At 38.0% G+C, this 20,964-nt stretch overlaps 1 protein-coding gene across 12 annotated transcripts in view; it reads right to left on the minus strand.

The window, feature by feature from the left end:
• ABI1 (abl interactor 1) overlaps positions 1–20,964 on the minus strand; it is a 137,858-nt gene that overhangs the window by 47,592 nt on the left and 69,302 nt on the right. For all 12 annotated transcript variants that reach the window (XM_072742191.1, XM_072742201.1, XM_026013641.2 and 9 more), the window contains exon 2: positions 20,262–20,429. In XM_072742191.1, coding sequence (XP_072598292.1) covers positions 20,262–20,291 — 30 coding nt within the window. In that variant the 5' untranslated portion in view covers positions 20,292–20,429. The remainder of the gene's footprint in view (positions 1–20,261; positions 20,430–20,964) is intronic.

The following is a 20,964-nucleotide window of genomic DNA, read 5'->3' on the forward strand; positions in this document are numbered from 1 at the left end:
CATTAACTGATAATTAAATAAAATGATATATCCACAGAATAGACAATTATTTGGCAATAACATGGAATAAGTACTGATACATACTACAACAGAATGAACCCTGAAAACACCCTAAGTGAAAGAGGCCATCACAAAGAACCACACATTATTACGAGTCCATTTATACAAAATACCCAGAATAAGCATATATAGAGATTAAAAAGTAGATTACTAGTTGCTTACGGCTGGGTATAAAGAGGATACAGGAATTGGGAAGTGCTAGCAAAGGAGTACAAGGGTTTCTTTTTGGAGTAATGACAGTGTTCCAAAATAGCTTGTGCTGATAGATGCATACTTCTATGAATATTATCAAAAGCCACACAACTGTACATTTTAAGTGGATGAACCACACAGTATGTGAATTATATCTCAATAAAACTGTTTTTAAAAGTGAGGAACAGAGAGCTCGGGTGGCTCAGTCAGTTGAGTATCAGACTTCTGCTGGGGTCACATGACCTCAGGATCCTGGGATCAAGTCCCATGGTTGACTCCCTGCTCAGCCAGGAGTCTGCTTGTCCCTCTCCCTCTGCCACCCCACCGGCTCAATGCTGGTGTGCACGGTGCACACTGTCCTCTCTCCCAAGAAAATAAATAAAATTGAAATAAATAAAAGAGAGGAAACAAAGCTAAAAGTTGGATAACCTGAGTGTCTATATAGTAATAGTGGACTTCCCTATCAGTCTTTCCACTCACCATGTTCTCAGAATGCCAGAATTCCTCCATGAAGGCAACTCTCATGAAAAAAAATTAGAAAATTCTCCAAAGCAGAAACTTAACAGCTTAAGAATAGACTTCTATATATTGAAAATCTGGTGTGCCCCTGCTTAAAAAAACTAGGACTTACATGCAGAAGAATTAAACATTATCTATTAATAAGAAAGAATTTAACTTATGAAAAAGAACAAGAAAACTAAAAAATTAGCAAGTAGCCTCAAAACAGCATAAATATGGGCCATCTCATATGCAATTCCTTATAGACTCCCAGCTTGGTACTTCTCCAATGTCTCCTCTTAAAGTTGCACCTGATTCTATTACCAGTTTTCATCCAAATGTACTGGGGAATAGGATAATTCTGTTTTTATTTCTTAGCCAGGAATCACTGGATCCTAAAAGTTTTGTGAGGAGACATGGCAAGGAACAGTCAATCATACACATCAAAATGGTGGAGCAAAGCCAAAAATGTATTTAATACCCCTAACCTAATGAACATCATAGCATCACCTACCCAACTTAAACATACTCAGAACACTTACATTAGCCTACATTTGACACAAAGCCTTTTCTAACAAAGTATTCAATATCTCATGTAATTTATTGAATATTGTACTAAAAGTAAAAAACAGAATGGCTGTGTGGGTACAGAATGGTGTTACGTGTATCAGCTGTTTCACCCTCGTGATCATGTGGCTGACAGCTGAGATGCTGCTGCCCAGCATCACAAAAGAATATCGTACAATGTATTGCTAGCCAGAAAATTATCAAAATTCAAAGTACAGATTCTACTGAATGCAGTATTTCTTACACTGTCATATCGTCAAAGAAATCTTAAGTCAAACCATTATAAATAGGATACCATCTGTACTTTTAAAAGACCACAAAAAAAAGACCAAGAAGATGGCACCGAAGGTGAAGAAGGAAGCCCCTGCCCCTCCCAAAGCCAAAGCCGAGACCAAAGCAAAGGCTTTGAAAGCTAAGAAAGCGGTGCTGAAAGGCGTGCACAGTCACAAAAAAAAGATCCATACGTCACCTACATTCCAACGACCCAAGACCCTGCGTCTCCGAAGGCAGCCCAAATATTCTCAAAAGAGCGTCCCAAGGAGAAACAAGCTTGATCACTATGCCATCATCAAGTTCCCCCTCACTACTGAGTCAGCCATGAAGAAAATAGAAGACAACAACACACTTGTGTTCACTGTGGATGTCAAGGCCAATAAGCACCAGATCAAACAGGCTATGAAGAAGCTCTATGACACTGATGTGACCAAAGTCAACACCTTGATCAGGTCTGATGGAGAGACAAAAGCATATGTTCAATTGTCTCCTGACTATGATGCTTTGGATGTTGCCAACAAAATTGGGATCATCTAAACTGAGTCCAACCGGCTATAAATCTAAATATAATTTTTTTCTCAATCAATTAATAAATAAAATATAAAATAAAAAATAAAATAATAATAAAAAATAAATAAAATAAAATAATAAAAGAAAAAAGAAAAAGGAAAGGAAAAGGAAAAGGAAGAAAAGAAAAGAAAAGAAAAGAAAGAAAAAGAAAAGAGAGAAGAGAAGAGAAGAGAAGAGAAGAGAAGAGAAGAGAAGAGAAGAGAAAAGAAAAGAAAAGAAAAGAAAAGAGGAAAGAAAAAATACCAGTATGGGGGCAGCCCGGGTGGCTCAGCAGTTTAGCGCTGCCTTCAGCCCAGGGTGTAGTCCTGGAGACCCGGGATCAAGTCCCTGCATGGAGCCTGCTTCTCCCTCTGCCTGTGTCTCTACCTCTCTCTCTCTCTCTCTCTCTCTCTCTCTCTCTCTGTGTGTTTCTCATGAATAAATAGACAAAATCTTAAAAAAAAAAAAAACCAGTATTGAGTTATATCCCATGAAATTTCAAAACACCACAGCTAAAGATAATAAATATTCCAAAGGTTTTCAGAGAGAAAAAGACAAGTTACACATAAAGGATCTAAAATCAGAGACACAGGACACCTGGGTGGCTTAGATGGTTATGTCTGACTCTTGGTTTTGGCTCAGGTCATGATCTCATGGGTCATGGGATGAAGCCCTACATCTGGCTCCACAATGAACCAGAGGGAAAATAATTTTCAGTCTAGAACTGAGAGCAGTATAACATAGTGATAACCAGATTCTTTTCTTTTTCTTAAGATTTTGTTTTTTTAAATAATCAATACATCCAGGGAACCCACCACCCCAAGATTAAGAGTCACAGACTCCACCAAATGAGCCAGCCAGGCACCCCAAGGATAAGCAGATTCTAAAACCAGACCACATGGTCCAAATGCCATTTAATAGCTATATGATCCTAAATTAGTCACATAACTGCATATCTATTTATCTTTAAGATGGGACCGTTCTGAGGATGAATTAATTTGTAGGTGTTCACATATATAAAAAGCCTGATACACAGTACTCACTATGTGAATGCTCTAGAAGCAAGAGTGGGTATAAAAAGGGGTAATACAGAACCTGACTTATCATTATAATCCTTTAGGTATATCTGAATGGCTTTTAACCACATTCACATATTACTAAAGAGAGGTAGGAAACTGTGAAATGAATTTCAATGGTAATAGCTGGGTACAGAAGAATATCTATATGCCTTTAGCCCAGATGAGACAGACAAATAATAACATTTTATTGAAAGAGGACCACCTGACCAGACAGTCAAGAGGGGAGGCAGAATGTGGTGACAGAGATTCTTGGTTGGGGTAAGTAGCAGAGTAAACCAGGATAGAGTGGGGTCAGATGAAAGTTTAAAAAGATAAGTGTGTCGATAAGAGTAAAATACAGTGTTCAAATTGATAAACTGTTTTTAATCAGACTTAATGAATCACCTTCTTCAATGATGAGACCCACTAAGGTTTTTCGGGGTTTTTTTTAGTGAGGCTTAATTAAAAGCATTTTAAGTTCAAAAATAATACGAAAATAAAAGTGAAAGACTTTACATTTTTAATTTTATTTTTTAAAGATTTTATTTATTTATTCGTGAGAGAGACAGAGAGAGGGAGAGAGAGGCAGAGACACAGGCAGAGGGAGAAGAGGCTCCATGCAGAAGCCTGACGTGGGACTCATCCCAGGACTCCAGGATCACACCCTGGGCCAAAGGCAGGAGCTAAACCACTGAGCCACCCAGGGAGCCCCCAGACTTTACATTTTATTAAAACTCATTAGTACCTTGCTAATATAAGGAATGGCAAAATAAATAAATAAATAAATAAGGAATGGCAACTGGGGCAATATGGCAGATTAGATAACCTAAAAACTACCTAAACATCCTTAACAGACTGTGACATCTTTTTTTTTTTTTTAAGATTGTATTATTTATTCATGAAAGACACAGAGATAGAAAGGCAGAGACATAGGCAGAGGGAGAAGCAGGCTCCAGGCAGGGAGCCTGACGTGGGACTCGATCCTAAGACCACGGATCACACCCTAAGCCAGGGGCAGGTGCTCAACCTCTGAGCCACCCACACGTTCCGACTGTGACATCTTTTAAAAATTCATAGCCCAATGCTAAAGAGCATAAAGAAAATCCTTAAGGGGAAGAAGGTAGGGCTAAAACCCAGAGCAGAAATATGGAAGAAGCTATTCTACAGAGACTTGCTAGCCACTTAAGAAAGGGGCTACGGCTTTTATGTCAAATGGCAACAAAACATAAGGTCTCAGTTTGTTAAAGGTGGGAAAGCAGAACTCACAGGGCAAAACGGACTTTTTAGATATGATTAGGAGGCTTGAGACAAAGATTATCTGAAATTTCTGAGGTGGGCTCCTGTAATCAGAAGGGTCTTATAAGAAAAAGTGGGAGGCAGGAGAGTTAATGCTGATCAGAGTGACTGCCATGTGAAATGACTCAACTGGCCATTTCTGGCTCAAAGACAAAGGAAGAGGCCACCAGCCAAGAAATGCATGAAGTCTCTGAAAGCTAAAAAAAGGCAAGAGAACAGATCCTGCCATCGAATGTGTCCAGAAGGAACACAGCCTGGCCCACATGTCAATCTTGGCCCAGTGAAACCCATTTCATATTTCTGACCTTTGTAACTATAAGATAGTAAAGTTGTGTGGTTTTAAGCCACTAAATTTGTGGTAATTTGTCACAGCTGCTTCAGAACACACACATGGGTGGGGTGGGGGTGAGAGGCAGCAGTTGTCCTAGAAAGTATAACATGTTTCTATGATGTCTTTAGGTTCAAAACTTTAAATAGTGCTGGACTGATGGTATCCCTAACAAAATCAGGAAAATATATATCTTCAGTTTATCTCGTCATTTTAGTTCTCTCAGAGTAGACAGATATCAAAGACAAGATCTTTAGGTGGGCTCATAATCAAAATTTATAAGACACATAAGGAAGTTAATTCACCATAACCAAGAAACAAAATACATCCACATACACACACACAAAAGGGGCTCTGAAGAATGTTAATCCAAAGAGAATGCTAATCCAGAAAAAGAAAAAAAAAAAGAACAGATAAGACAAATAAATAGTACAAATTAATGGTGATTCATTTGACTCCAACTAGGTCACTAATGACATTAGGTGTAAATGCAATAAATCCCCAGTTAAAAGAAATATCACATTTCTTAAAATCCAGTTATGCTTAGATAAGACAAAGCTTAAAAAAAAAAACAGGAAGAAGTTGACAGCAAATAGGAAAGATACAGTCTATATATTAATATGTACAATATTAAGACAAAATAAACTAGAATCAAAAAGGATTCCTAGAACAGTCCCTTCTTCTGTAATGATATATTTTATCAAAAATATCTTTAATGAATTAAAATACTCAATGAAGTTTTTATAATTTATACTTTCCTCTTCAAAAAGAACAAACCAAAAGTACTAGAGGTTGCTTATGTGTCAAGCTTGGTGAGAGGACAGTTTTAGAAAAAATGAACACGTGCGACTGCACATAAAACTGCAGGTGGTGGGACACCTGAGTGGCTCAGTGGTTGAGCCTCTGCCTTTGGCTCAGGTTGTGATCCCGGGGTCCGGAGATCGAGTCCCGCAGATCAGGCTCCCCTGATTGAACCTGCTTCTCCCTCTGCCTGTGTCTCTGCCTGTCTCTGTGTCTCTCATGAATAAATAAATAAAATCTAAAAAAAAACAAAAAAACAAAAAACTACAGGTGGCTAGAAAGGAAACCAGCTAAAAAGAAAAAAAATCTAATAGGCTTAAGAACTGTGATTCTGACTGCCTTCCTTGGATTCTCAAATTATTTCAGAGCTAAAACTGAGAGCTAAAATGTGTACAATGTTTTTAACCAAGAGGATTATTTTAAAAATAGCAAGTTCTGCCATAATTAAATACACTTACTTATGTCTTAGAAGTTCTCAAGTACCACTAGCAATTCAGAAGCCAAAGAATTTTTAAATACAATGTGATCTTAATGATAAAATATACCAAAAGAATTATTCTTGATTAGCTGAAATACAAATTTCCATGACAATGAATTTTGTTTGTCTCTTACAAAATAGTTTTAGGGATGTTATATGTGATGTACATGCCAGGTTCTTTATAGGTTTCCTCTGATTTTGAAGATTAGTATGGATTTACAAGTCCCAAAACTTTAAAAATTTAGAAAAAGACTTAAAATGTAAACAAAAAGTTTCTTGAAAAAGTTAATAGGAGTAGATTTTTAAATAGGAAGCTATTGCATCCAAAAGGTCATCTCTAATTTATCTCCTGAATCCAATCACGAGGAAATATAAACATCCCCAATAATTGATACATTCTACAAAACTAGCTGTCCTATAATTTTCAAAAGCATCAAGGCCAGGGAAAGCAAGGGAAGACTGAGTAACTACTCCAGACTGAAGAAGGCTAAGGAGACATGATAAAAGGATAACAAAAATGCTTCTGAATTGGATCCTATTCTTACAGAGCTACTGGAACAATTGGAAAAAAAAATTTTTTTTTTACTGAGTAACTACTCCAGACTGAAGAAGGCTAAGGAGACATGATAACAGGATAACAAAAATGCTTCTGAATTGGATCCTATTCTTACAGAGCTACTGGAACAATTGGAAAAAAAAAAATTTTAAATTTCTACCCAAGGATGTTTTTTTTTAATATTTTATTTATTCATGAGAGAGAGAGAGAGAGAGAGAGAGAGAGAGAGGCAGAGACAGGCAGAGGGAGAAGCAGGCTCCATGCAGGAAGCCTGATGTGGGACTTAATCCTGGTACTCCAGGATCACGCCCTGGGCCGAAGGCAGGCACTAAACCGCTGAGCCACCCAGGGATCCAGAAAATTTATTTTTATTTTTATTTTTTTAAAGATTTATTTATTTATTTATTTATTTATTTATTTATGAGAGAGAGAGAGAGAGAGAGAGAGAGAGAGGCAGAGACATAGGCAGAGGGAGAAGCAGGCTCCATGCCAGGAGCCTGACGTGGGACTCGATCCCAGGACTCCAGGATCGCGCCCCTGGCCAAAGGCAGGCGCCAAACCGCTGAGCCACCCAGGGATCCCCAAGGGATCCAGAAAATTTAAATGTAACTCGAGGATTAGATGGTAGCATGTGACAATGTTAATTACCTGATTTTGATTATTGTATTGTGGTTATGCAGTAGAATATTATACCTGTGTCTAGAAAATAAACACCAAAGTATGCAGGGGTGATAGGCCAACATACCAGCAAGTTATTCTCAAACTGTTCAAAACAAAAAGTTCTTTGTCCTGTACTTGCAACTTTTCCATAAGTTGAAAATTCCTCCCCCCAGAATGTCTGTTTTTTAATTTTTTTAAGTAAACTCTACCCACCAATGTGGGACTCAAACTCCTGACCCTGAGATCAAGAGTTACATGCTCTACCAACTGAGCCAGCCAGGCAGCACCAGTCCCCCTCCCCCACAAATGTTTTAAGTAATCTTTATTGCTATTATAATAATTAGAATAGGATTTTTTTTAAGGTCACTGATTCAAAAGTATTTATTGATTTGTGGTCCCTCAATCTATGAAGGAACAGAGCCAAATAAGATTTCTCTAAAAAAGAGGATATACTGATTTTTTTTTCATCAACGAAACTTAAAAAGGGGATGACGCTGTTCCAAATTGACAAATTCCAATGGCCCCAAATTCTCTTCATCACATGGTTCAGACACCCAACCGCTGAGCCACCCAGGCGTCCCAACCCAGGCCTTTAAAGACCTTTAAATGTCATTACAAAGATTTTAATAATTTTTTCCCTGCAGTCACAGATTTTTCAACCCTAATTTTTATTGTTCGATCCTAACTTCAAGTCACCTCATACACAAAAGCTCAATATGCAATACGAACAAAAGTAGCAAGGTCTTGTCTAAAGAGGAAATAGGGTACTTTAGTAGGAGAACACAGGCTGAGACTATTTACCCAAAGTAAGGGCAAAGGCAGAAACAAGGCCAACTATTGAAAAGAAAACATTATCCAAATAATATATGCTGTGTTATACTGGACAGACTTTCAATCAGAATCTGACTAAATAATCCAACTAGTATAATTCAAGAAGCATTTACATACAAAGGAACTAAACACAAGGAATCCTAAGGACAGGGGAACGGAACAGAAGGTACAGGAACTACTAGCAGCAGGAGCAGCAGCACCCCTAAATCCAGAAGGGTAAGGGGCAGGAGAGCTTACCAGAATTTGGAAGAGAAAGTCACATAGAGAAAGCCACCTTGAGGGGAGTAATGATTTCCTCTGGGACACAGCCAACCCACAGGGAAGAAACCAGGGAAGTAAACATTCTGACCTTACCTTCCTTCCTGCTTCCTATGTTCTTGTGTTCCACACTGGCTGCACCCTCTGAAGCCCGAAGTCACAGATGCCCATTGACATAATCCATACAGGTAAGCCTCCCAGAGCAAAGACCAGGGCAGAAGAGAGTAGATTAGGAAAATCACACAGAAGTGATCAAGAGGATCAAACAGAAGTTATCTGTCATGTACAACTATGCACGGAAGCACGGAAGTATGAGGGAAGATCAAACCTAGCCTTCTGGAACGGGGGGGGGGGAAGGGTTCCCCAAGCAGGAACAATTAAGCAGAAGCTTAAAGACTGACCAGGGGTCAGCAGACAGAGGAAGCAGGGCAGACACTCCAAGCAAAGGCACGAGCCACTATAAAGGGATACTGCTACAAGAGCTAATCAATTAGGATGTCTAAAGCCCAAAGTAAGAGGCAAGAAAGGGAAAGGAATGAAGCTGGAGACAAGGAAAGACAAGATCATGCTTGCATGGATACCATGCTAACAAACTAGCCTTTATCCTGAAGACAGGGTTTAAGGACTGACATGGTATCATCTGACAGAGGTGGATGTGGGTTTTAATGAAAGCAACAGACACAGACTTTTTTTTTTTTTTTTTTTTTAATTTCTCAGTTGAATAGCTCTTGCCTGGTCACCTCACAAGAACCTGCAAGGCAGAGCAGGAGTGTGGAGAATACAAACACTAGTGGTACCTAGTTACTTCAGCCTTTTGTAATTCTCCACACTGACTTTTTCAGGGAACAGGAAGACAAAAACATTGTTAGTGACCGCATTAAATAATTTATTTAAGGGGCACCTGGGTGGCTTAGTCAATTAAGCATCCAACTCTTGATTTTGGCTCAAGTCATGGTCTCAGGGTTGTAAGACAGCCCCATGCCAGGCTTCACAGCACACAGTCTGCTTGAGATGTTCCCTGTCGTCTCCTGCTCCTCTCCCTGCTTGTGCTCTGTCTATGCATACATATAAATAAATAAATAAAATGTTTTAATAATTTTATTTAATTTCTTTTTTTTAAATTTTATTTATTCATAGAGACACAGACAGAGAATGAGAGGCAGAGACACAGGCAGAGGGAGAAGCAGGCTCCATGCAGAGAGCCCGATGTGGGGACTCGATCCAGGGTCTCCAGGATCACACCCTGGGCTGCAGGCGGCGCTAAACCACTGCGCCACCGGGGCTGCCCTGTTTTAGTAATTATTTATTTAAGATTCTGAACCAAAGCACTGATAATTCAAAATTCACACTAGGGTATATCCTGTGCTTGCTTCAGCAGCATATGTACACTAGGGTATATTCATGTTGTTTTAAAATGGAGATTTTCTTTTTAAGATTTTATTTTTAAGCAGTCTCTACACCCAACACAGGGCTTGAACTTACAACCCCACAATCAAAAGTCACATGCTCTACCAACTGGGCCAGCCAGGCACCCCAAAATGGGAGAACTTTCTAAAAATAACACTGATACCTCCACCCTTTTTGCAAAGGACTATACATTTTCTGAAGTACCACATTGATAATTCAAAGACCTGAGGATCCACTCCTTGCCAGCCCTATGAAGACACTTGGGATACAATGATACACAAAACAGATAAGGTTCCTGTCATCATTTAACTTACCTGTAACAAAAGGAGCATTCAGTAAATAAGTATACAAATAAACATAAAACAAATTTGTTATGTGCTATAACTAAAAGTAACAAGGATGAGTTTTAAATTAGATTTAGAACAAAGATATTATTGGGGCTCTTTCCAAAAGCAACATCCATGGAGTAGACAGAGACAAAATAAAATCACAGTGGATTGAGACACATACATGTTTGGAGGAAAAAGATGCCACAAGGTGACAGATTCAAGTTCTTGTGCTGGCAACTGTCAAGAGAAAAGACAGTACCTTGAGGGTATGGTAAGGAAAGCTTTTTAATTTTTTAATATATATATATTTTTTTTTTAGGAAAGCTTTTTTATGATGGGTAAAAACAAACATGCTTGCAGGTTGATTGGAAGGGAGAGTACAAGAGTAGCTGCATGTAAGAGCTATAGATAACAGATATAATGACTAATATCAACATTTTATATACAAGTGTTAGGCTAAATGCTTTATGTAAAATTCTTTATATAATCTCTAAGGCCACCACAACTGTCCAAATACGAATAATGAGAAAACTAAACTCAAAGAAGTTAGGTAATTTGAACACATTATACAGTGGCAGAATTAAGATTCAAACCCAAGTCCTTATGACTCCAAAACATACCATACCACATGGCCTTATCCATTCAACAAAGACTTTTCAAATCACTTTTTTTTCTCAAATCACTTCTTTTTTCTTTTTCTTTTTCCTTTTTTTTTTTAGTAATCACTACACCCAATGTGGGGCTCAAACTCACAACCCCAATATCAAAAGTCACATGCTCTACTGATTGAACCAGTCAAGCACTCCTCAAACCACTTTTTTTTTTTTAAGATTTTATTTATTTATTCATGAGAGACACAGATAGAGGCAGAGACACAGACAGAGGAGAAGCAGGCTCCATGCTGGGAGCCTGATGTGGGACTCAATCCTGGGACTCTAGGATCACGCCCTGGCTGAAGGCATGCGCCAAACCGCTAAGCCACGCAGGGATCCCCCTCAAACCACTTCTTAAGTGCCAGTTACTATGCACTGAGCAACAGAGATGAATTAAACACACTCTTTAGAGAGTGATGGAGGGGAGGAAGACATGAATACCTCAAGTCACTGACAAAAGGAGGAACAAGTTAGATGGCATAGCACAAAGAAGCAGTTACTCTACCCTGAGCTAGTCAGTGAAGGTGGTACATGTTAAGCAAAGAGACATGACAAAGTTAATGTTATGTCTTAGTCATAACAGATTATGGAAAAGCAAAGAGGCACAAATTTACATGCTGCATTTGAAACACTTCAAGAAATTGAACATGGCAGGAATGTGTTGAAAGCTGGAAGAGACCAGATTGAAGAGCCTTTTAATGCCATGCTGTGGAATCTAAAGTTGAAATTACAGGAAGTGAAAAACATTTCCAGGCTTCAAAACAAGATCAGACTACTATAAAGACTCAAACTGATTAGAAGATTCGAGTCACAGCCTGGTGAAGAGCTTACAAACAACCAAAAGAATAGAAGATCTGGAAGGAGACCCCCAAACTACCCATATATAATCAAGCTAGAAGAAAGAAGGGGTTCCAAAGTCTCTTTTTGAAAAAGGTAGTCCTTATTCTAAGTAAGATGAGAACAGTCCCTTGTTACATCATTAATTAGGATAGAACAAAAAAGTCATCAAGCCCAAAGTGTATGATCAACAGGGAGGAAACTGGAGGTTGCTTCCTCAGCATCACAAATAGAATACTTGAGGCAGAAGATGGACTTAGATGATTCTCTTCTCTAAAGGCATACTGAATAGGGGCAGGATAAGCCTGCTGCTTACTATGAAAGTAGAGAGCCTCCAATTTCCAAAAAACACGGTCTCCCTTTTGCTTCAGGGGCTTAATCACACCCGTCAGCCATCTGACAATGGTTCAGGAAGAGTAATAACTTTTTCTGCTAAGCATGTTGCTCAATCCAGGAGCTGTACAATTCCAGTACTAAGCAGATATGAGAAACAAAAAAAGAAGCGAAAGGATACTATCTATTCTCCTAACACAACAAAAGCCATTATTCAGCCTCTTCAATGAAACTAAATCAAAGGGAAACGAAGTATAATTTAGAACTTCAGATTTATTTTTCCAAGTTGACCTCCAGGTACATGCCCCATTCCAAACATTCCATCACACATCCCAGTCACCCCTAAATAAGACATCCATGTCTGTGTTTGATGTCATTACCTCAGACTGGAATGCATTTGTACTCCATGTCACATAATAAATGTAAAGACTATCTTCAAAACCCAACTTAAATGTCACTCCCTAGATGCCACTCAAACTATATGCCCACAGGACTTTTTACTCTTTTAAAATGTTTATTAAATATTTCCATCCACTATATTTAATAGTATACATATCAACTCCTCCCAAGTGAAATTTTTTAAACAAAGCCTTAGTCAATGACAGGTTTAGTTTAAAATTCTTGGTTCTAGAATTTTAAAAACTGAGTATTTAAAACTCAATAATATAATCTGTTATCTTTCAAAAGCCCCAACTACAATGAAAACATAATGCCAACAGTAAATGCAGCAATTGGTATGTGTCTCAAGTGCTAGTGGGGTGCAGTGCAGATAACATTGATACATGCTATAAGATTAGCTCACTTGGGGCACCTGGGGAGGCTCAGTGGTTGAGCAGCTTGCCTTTGGCTCAGGTCATGACCCCTGGGGTCCTGGGATTGAGTTCTGCATGGGGTTCCCTGATGGGAGCCTGCTCCTCCCTCCGTGTCTCTCATGAATAAATAATACGATTAAAATAGGAAATTTCAGTTATCTAAAAAGCTAAATACTCTTCTACAGAATTACCAATTTGAGAAATATACTTCTATAAATATACTACACTTTAATTATCAGTACCTGAAAAACAGTTTTAAGAAACATTGTATAAATTATATCTTTTGATCTTGTGTTCTATGGCAGCAAAAACTATTTATAAAACAAACTGAAAAAGCAATCCTCAAACGTGAGTTTTATATAAGCTTCAGTATGAACAGAACTAAATCACAGGTTCAATCATGAAACAAATACATTATTTTTTTTTTAAGATTTTATTTATTTGGGCAGCCCAGGTGGCTCAGCGGTTTGGCACCTGCCTTCGGCCCAGGGTGTGATCCTGGAAACCCAGGATTGGGTCCCACATCGGGCTCCCTGCATGGAGCCTGCTTCTCCCTCTGCCTGTGTCTGTGCCTCTTTCTCTCTCTCTCTCTCTGTGTCTCTCTCACGAATAAATAAAGAAAATCTTTAAAATAATAATAATAATAATTTTTTTAAAAAAGATTTTCTTTATTTATTCAGGTGAGACACACAGAGAGAGAGGCAGAGACACAGGCAGAGGGAGAAGCAGGCTCCACGCAAGGAGCTGATTGTGGGACTTGATCCCAGGTCTCCAGGATCACACCCTGGGCTGCAGGAGGCGCCAAACCGCTGCGCCACTGGGGCTGCCCACAAATACATTATTAACTGTTGGTTCTTACTAATTTATTTCAGGCCATAAACCCTCAAATTTGATATCTATTGTATAATAAAGAATTTGACTGGCCTTTGTCCTTGTTCCTGGGAGGAAGCTTACAATTCTTTGAATTTCCCCAAGGAAAGGGGTATCTTTGTTTATACTAACAAGATGGCACAGGATGGGGGCTGGTCACGAGAAAGAACCAACTATGTGACTAGTATTGAGGCTTTGAGTCAGCCCAGTTTTTGAGTAGGGAAGGAGGGCTGGCCATGGGAGTTTAGTCATATGGCCGATGGTTCAATCCATCATGTCTATATGTGAAACAAACTCTGGACACCAATGCTCAGTAGAGCTTCTTGGTTGATGAACAACACACTAATGTACAGGGTAGGTGATATGCCCTGATTCCACAGGAAGAGGACCACCAAAGCTCTGTGTTCAGAACCATCCCAAACTTTGTCCTGTCTCTTCATTTGGCTGGTCTTAATCTGTTTGTTTTAAAATAAAACTGTAACCATAAGGATAGCATCTTCCTGAATTCTGAGTCATTCTAACAAATCATCACACCCCAGGCAGAGTTGTGAGACACTCCCCCTGGCAAAGATCTGTGACCACTTGGTCAAAAGTGTGGGTAGAATGGGAATCCAATTTGCCACTGGCATCTGAAATGGGAGCAGTCTTGACTCTAGGTTAATGTCAGAATAGCATTGCAACAAACCAAGCTATGCCAGAATACCAAACCTCTAATGGAGCTTGTTCCATCATTTCTTATACAAACTAACTTCTATATGCTGAGATATAGAAGGAATAAAGCCATAAACTTGTATAATTTGTATCATCGTGCAATTTGCATCATGCAAGCCCCATTCCTTACAATTTCTGGTTCAGCAAATCAACCTCCAGAAAAACTAGGTAAAAAAAAAAGTTTAAAAAGTAGCTGGAGGAAGTGATATCAAATCACATGAAACTTTAAAAAAATTTTTTGAAACAGAAGTTTGTATAACACAACATGAAGGGTCAGCAGAGTTTTTCTGAACAGAGTGTAAATATTTTAGGCTTCACAGGCCATATGGTGTCTCTCATAACTACTGAACTATGTTACTGCAGAAGTGAAAACAGCCATAGCAATATGTAAACAAAAAAAAAATGCTACTGTGTTCTAATAAAACTATTTTACAAAAATAAAAAGAGGACTGAATTTAGCCCATGTAGACAATCATTTACTGATCCTTGCACTAAATTATTTATTCAAATAAACATTCAAATTCATGGAAGTTCTATCTGATGGCATGAAGCGCTAGTGTCACACCAAAAATTAACAGTCTGAGAGACAAGTTAATACATTTTCTTAGAAGAAAAAAACCAACCTGAATTTGTAAAGGATGAAAGCTATACCACAAATATTTGTTACAGAGTATTTTTCTTTAACCTCAAATTTTTCAGATAATGTCTAAACATAATAAAATTCAAAAACTCCTTCAACTCACATGGAAGCATGTATTAAGTATCAGGCACTGTGCTAAATGCTATAAGAGTCCCTGGCAGAATAACTAATTTTGAAACAAATGTTTATCCATACAGCAATTAAAAGAATTTTATCTTAGGTAACAGTAAGATAAAGTCTAGTGCCAAGACAAGGTGTAGTCCTTCAACTGCTACAAATAAACATTTATATGTTCTGCACCATGTACTTATGTTAAGAGAAAAATCTGTATTACTACACCTTTACAATAGCTTGTTCCTCTATAAATCTATATTGTTAATAACTATTATTAAAGCAAGAATGCCGGGGATCCCTAGGTGGCTCAGCAGTTTAGCACCTGCCTTTGGCCTGGGGCGTGGTTCTGGAGTCCTGGGATCGAGTCCCACATCTGGCTCCCGGCATGGAGCCTGCTTCTCCCTCCTCTTGTGTCTCTGCCTCTCTCTCTCTCTTTCTCTCTATCATAAATAAATAAATAAATAAATAAATAAATAAATAAATAAATAAATAATTCTTTTTTAAAAAATAAAGCAAGAATGCCTTATTAATCTCAACTAATAAAAAATGTCCTCCCTCCAAAAAGGAGGTGAAGAATTCTCCCTAAAACATGATTGTTGAATCTTAATATGTACAAGAAAAATGGAGGAAAGTTAGCAATTGATTAAAATAACAAAGTCTTAAAATAACAAAGGTAAAGATAAAAAATACTATTTCATAATAGAACTTTGGCAGGAAACTAGAGGAATTTTTCATGTTTTCTTCATGGCTTTAAGATATTCACACAATTTTATAATACTCTTTAAGAAATGCAATTTTATTTTTTTTTATTTTATTTATTCATGAGAGATACACACAGAGATAGAGAGACAGAGACAGAGACACAGGCAGAGGGAGAAGCAAACTCCATGCAGGGAGCCTAACGTGGGACTCCATCTGTGGTCTCGAGGATCAGGCCCTGGGCTGAAGGCAGCGCTAAACCGCTGAGCCAACCGGGCGGCCCAAGAAACGCAATTTTAATCCAAATCATGAAGACGTCCTGAAATTGTAACCCAGGCTGAAATCAAGAATCAGAAGCCCAACAAACTGAGTCATGCAGGTACCCCCTCCCACCCTCGTATAAGGACATTTGCGATTACATTTATAGCATACCTGGATAATCCAGGATAATCTCCCCAGCTCAAGATCTTTAACTTACATTCTTAAAGTCCTCTCTGTCATATAAAGTAATACATTTCCAGGGATTTAGACCTGGATATCTTTAGGGACCATTACTCAGCCTACTACCATAGTTCATCTTAGAAATATTAGATGTATATATATAAATCCATTAGAGGGGATCTCTGGGTGGCTCAGTGGTTTGGCTCCTGCCTTTGGCCTGGGGTGTGATACTGGAGTCCCGGGATCAAGTCCCACATCGGGCTCCCGGCGTGGAGCCTGCTTCTCCCTCTGTGTCTCTGTGCCCCCCCCCCTCTCTCTCTATCATGAATAAATAAAGAAAATCTTATAAATAAATAAATACATACATACATACATAGGAATACTGAATAGGACAATTAATATAATTTTATCATGGTAAATCATTGGTAAAAAGCCAACCAAATGATTGTTACTGAAGCTCCCGGCCATTGAGTGCCAACTCAACGTATCACACTTTCTCATTTACTTATTTTTTATTTTTATTTGCATGCTTTCCCATTTTTTTAAAGATCTTTAAAAAAAAAATTCATGAAATATCTTTAAGAAACTGGTTGAGGAAACCTAAAATAAATACCAACAGGCCATTAGGGATCAGCAGAAGTCCTATCATATTATGGATAAGTTCAACAACAACAAAAAAAAAACCCATAAAAGTCAGTAAGGATGGACCAAGAATTGTACAACAAAGAACCAGAAAAAAACTATAGGTGGAGTTAGATTACAAATTTGGAAGATTTTTTTTTAAATGGAAGCATGATGGCCAGTATATGATACCGAAAATACATATCATAGACTAAACAGTAATAACCCCATAATGCAATAGTTTTCCAACTATCGTCCAAAAATTCCCAGGGTCCCCAACATCCAGCCTTTTCAAACTATATATCTGTAAAAGCTAGACTTTCTTCATATATTTCAAACAAAAAAACAAATGACATTAAACTCAAAAACAAGTATGAGAATTATCTTTTATTAAATAAAACATTAAAAAGATGTGCAGAAATGTAAAAACAATACCACTCTTCTCATAAATTTTTTTGTTTTGGTAAGAGTTATTTTTCATTAAAATGTTATTTGTATTAACATGTAATGGGTGTATTTATTGTTAAATGAGTTAATTAGCACTTTAAAATTTATCAGTTTTAATTTCTGATATGATAAATACTGGATGATCTACCCATATAAACCAAAACCCTTGCATTCTCAATAATTTAGGATTCTAAGTGCACCTACGAACAAAAAGTGGGAGAACTATAAGAACACTGATCCAGTTAATACCTCCACTGCAGGAACTCACTCCATCTCCCCAGTGCCTGGCCAAACTACATCTGCCTAGTTAGTCAAACCTAGGTTTACCAATGATAAAGAAAAGTCTTTTCATAATAATAAATTCATCAATAGTACATTACGAACCTAAGCATTTACATTATGTTAATAACATAGCTCCAAAGTAATTTTTTAAAAAGATTAAAATTTAAAAAAAAAACACAAATTAGAGTCCAAGATTACAACTTACCTTCCTCAACAATTAATAAAACAAGTAATCAGAAAATCAGGAAGGATATAAAAGAATTGAACAATATTATCAACCAACTTGATCGATGATTTTTACAGAATATTCCACTAAAATGCAGTAAAATATACATTCTCCTCAAGGGCACACAAAACATTTACCAAGAGAGACTATATCTGGGTTATGAAACAATTCTTAATAAATTTGAAAGGATTCAAATTATATATTTTCCATACTACTGCTGAATTAAATTAGAACTCAACAGCAGAGAGATCTTTTGAGAATCTTGAAATTTTTCTGAATAGCCCCCTGGGCCAGAGAAGAAACCAAAACCAAAGTTAGAAATTATTTTGAGCTGAATGAAAATGAAGGTACAACATATCCAAATTTCTGAAATACAGATAACACACTATTTCAAGGGAAATTTAGGTGCTCAAAGACATCAGCTTTTACTTTAATAAAGCACAAAATAAGAGTAAATTAATTCCAAAGAAAGGAAAAGGAGAAGAAATAATCAAGTAAAATAAAAATCAACACAATAGAAAACAGAAAAAAGGTTCAGAAGATTAATGAAACTAGAAGCTGAGGACTTTTTTAGAATATCAATAAAATTGATAAACTAGCCATACTAACCAGCTTAAAAAAGAGAAAAGACAACAATTAAGAATATCAAGAATGACATGTGATATCACTATAGATTCTACAAATATTAAAAGGATAAGAGCATGTTATTAACACTTTAATGCAAATAAATACAACATAGGTGAAATGGCCAAATTCCTGGAAAAATACAAAGGTTACTCAAGAAGAAATAGATGAAGAGAACTGTCGTATATCTACTGAAGACATTAAATATATAGTTAAAACTTCCCTGTCAAGAAAAACTATGTCCGGATAGCTTTACTGGTAAATCCCACCAAACATTTAGAAGGTAGCAAGTATCAATTCTTTTTTTTTTTTGACACAGACAGAGAGAGAAGCAGGCTCCCTGCAAGGAGCCCGATGCAGGACCCGATCCCGGGACCACAGGATCACACTCTGAGCCAAAGGCAGAGCTCAACTGCTGAGCTATCCAGGCGTCCCTCTTTTTCTTCTTAAGTAGGCTGTATGCCCAATGTGGGACTTGAACTCACGACCCTGAGATCAAAGGCAATTCATGAAAGAAACAGAGAAACAGAGCCAGTGCCCTGCCTGAGGAAACCACTCACTACTGTTAAATTGCTCCTTAAATGGAAGTGGTTTTGCTCCTGAAAGGGCATATGACAATATCTGGAGATGATTTTGGTTGTTACAACTAGGTAGGTGGAGTCCCAGGATTCTGCTAAACATCCTACAGTACACAGGGCAGTCCCTTCCTCCTGGCAACAAAGGATCATCTGGCCCCAAATATGTATAGTGCTAAGGCTAAGGAACTCTGGCCTAAAGATTTGATTAGATTCAAGTCTTCTTTGAGTAAGGAAGGTTGGGAGGTGGTACTTCTCCTAGTACATCACACCAGAGATGTTCTCTTGGGTCTTCGAACTTTTCTATCCGCACTTGTTCCCACTCCAGTGCTCAGCCCTCCTCATTGCCTGGCAGCCCCCTTCCCCTTCCTCCAAGCCCGGGGAGCTGCCTTTCTCTTAGGTTCCTTCCACACCCAGTACTCCTGTCACTAGGCATTGGATTGGGGCATTTTTGGGCTCGTTGGTATGTGTCTCCCCACCACACCGCCCCCGGGCTGGAAGAAGCATCAGGAAGATGGAGACTCAGTCTGTTTCCCCTCACACATCAAGTAGGTGGGGGATTGGTAGTTGCAAGTATCAATTCTAAAGACACTTTTCCATAGAGGTGAAGAAGAGGGAATATTGTCCAATATATTTGTAATGCCAGCATATATATATATATATATATATATATATATGTATGTATATACATGTATATTTATATATACATACTCCACATGTGTGTGTGTGTGTGTGTGTGTATATATACACTCCACAGTGACAGAAATGTCTGAGGACAGGATAGAAAGATGGAATAACAAAGAAGTACGAAAAAATTGGGAGGGTGGGGAGTGTTCATTATCTTGAATGTGTTGATAGTCTCCTGGGTAATATGTGTATCAAAATTTATAAAATTGTATGCTTTAATTATATACAATTTATTTTACCTCAAAAAAATGTCTTTCACGGTAGGATAACCAGTAACGGTTCTACAACAATGCGAATATACTTAATGCCAATGAATTATAACTAAAAAATGGTTAAAATGGTAAATTTTACGTTATGTATATTTTACAAACAAAAAAAAAAAGAAGAAGAAGAGTATGTAAACTGGATTCAAACCTGAACCTAAAATAACTACAGTCATTAAGATGAGTAAGGAATCCATATTTCCAGGCTATCTACCTCTTTGATTATGCGGCTTCTATTCTTCCAGCTGATTAATTGTGAATGTACAGCCTTTCACAAGCTGTTACCTGTGAGATATGATTGATGGAAGACTCCATTCTCCGAAGCTGAGAGGCTTGGATATCCAGCAACTGGAGTACATTGTTGGCCAATGCATTTATTTGATAAGCAACACTAGCTAGGGATTGAGTTGTGTAGGCTTTGGTCTCTTCTAAAGCTTTCCTCTTGTCTGCAGCCTGAAAATAAGAACAAAAACAATCAGTACTTACTTAGGTTAATATTCATTAAACATGCATTCTATAGAAAGGCAAAGTTATATTTTTTAATGGAAAGATCCAATTGAATCAAAAAGCTTATAGGACCACTCTGATGATAGTCTCAGGACACTGGGGGGCCCATAGTAGAAATCCCTATCTGCCAGGTGGGATCCACTGCCTCGAGCGGCCAATCCACTGAGGTCCACTAAGGCAGCCATCAAGTGACCGTCATCAGAGGTACACAGTACAATTGGTTCTGAGTGGCCTAAAGCCCCTCAAACCACCAACTTCTCACATTATATCTTTAGGATCTTCTGTCAGCCCCAAACTCCCAACCCACTATTGAGAATTGAGAATATACCTAAACTACTCTGTAATACTGCTGCCTCGGCATCCACTTTATGTGGCTAAGTGCCTAGAGGGGCCTTGAATTGACACTACTACCTCCTCCTGCAAGTACATGCACTAGATAATAGCCCTCAGGGTGACAAGTAAATATAAGTTCCAGATAGAA

Source organism: Vulpes vulpes, chromosome 2 (assembly GCF_048418805.1).
Source record: "Vulpes vulpes isolate BD-2025 chromosome 2, VulVul3, whole genome shotgun sequence".
NCBI lineage: Eukaryota > Metazoa > Chordata > Mammalia > Carnivora > Canidae > Vulpes > Vulpes vulpes.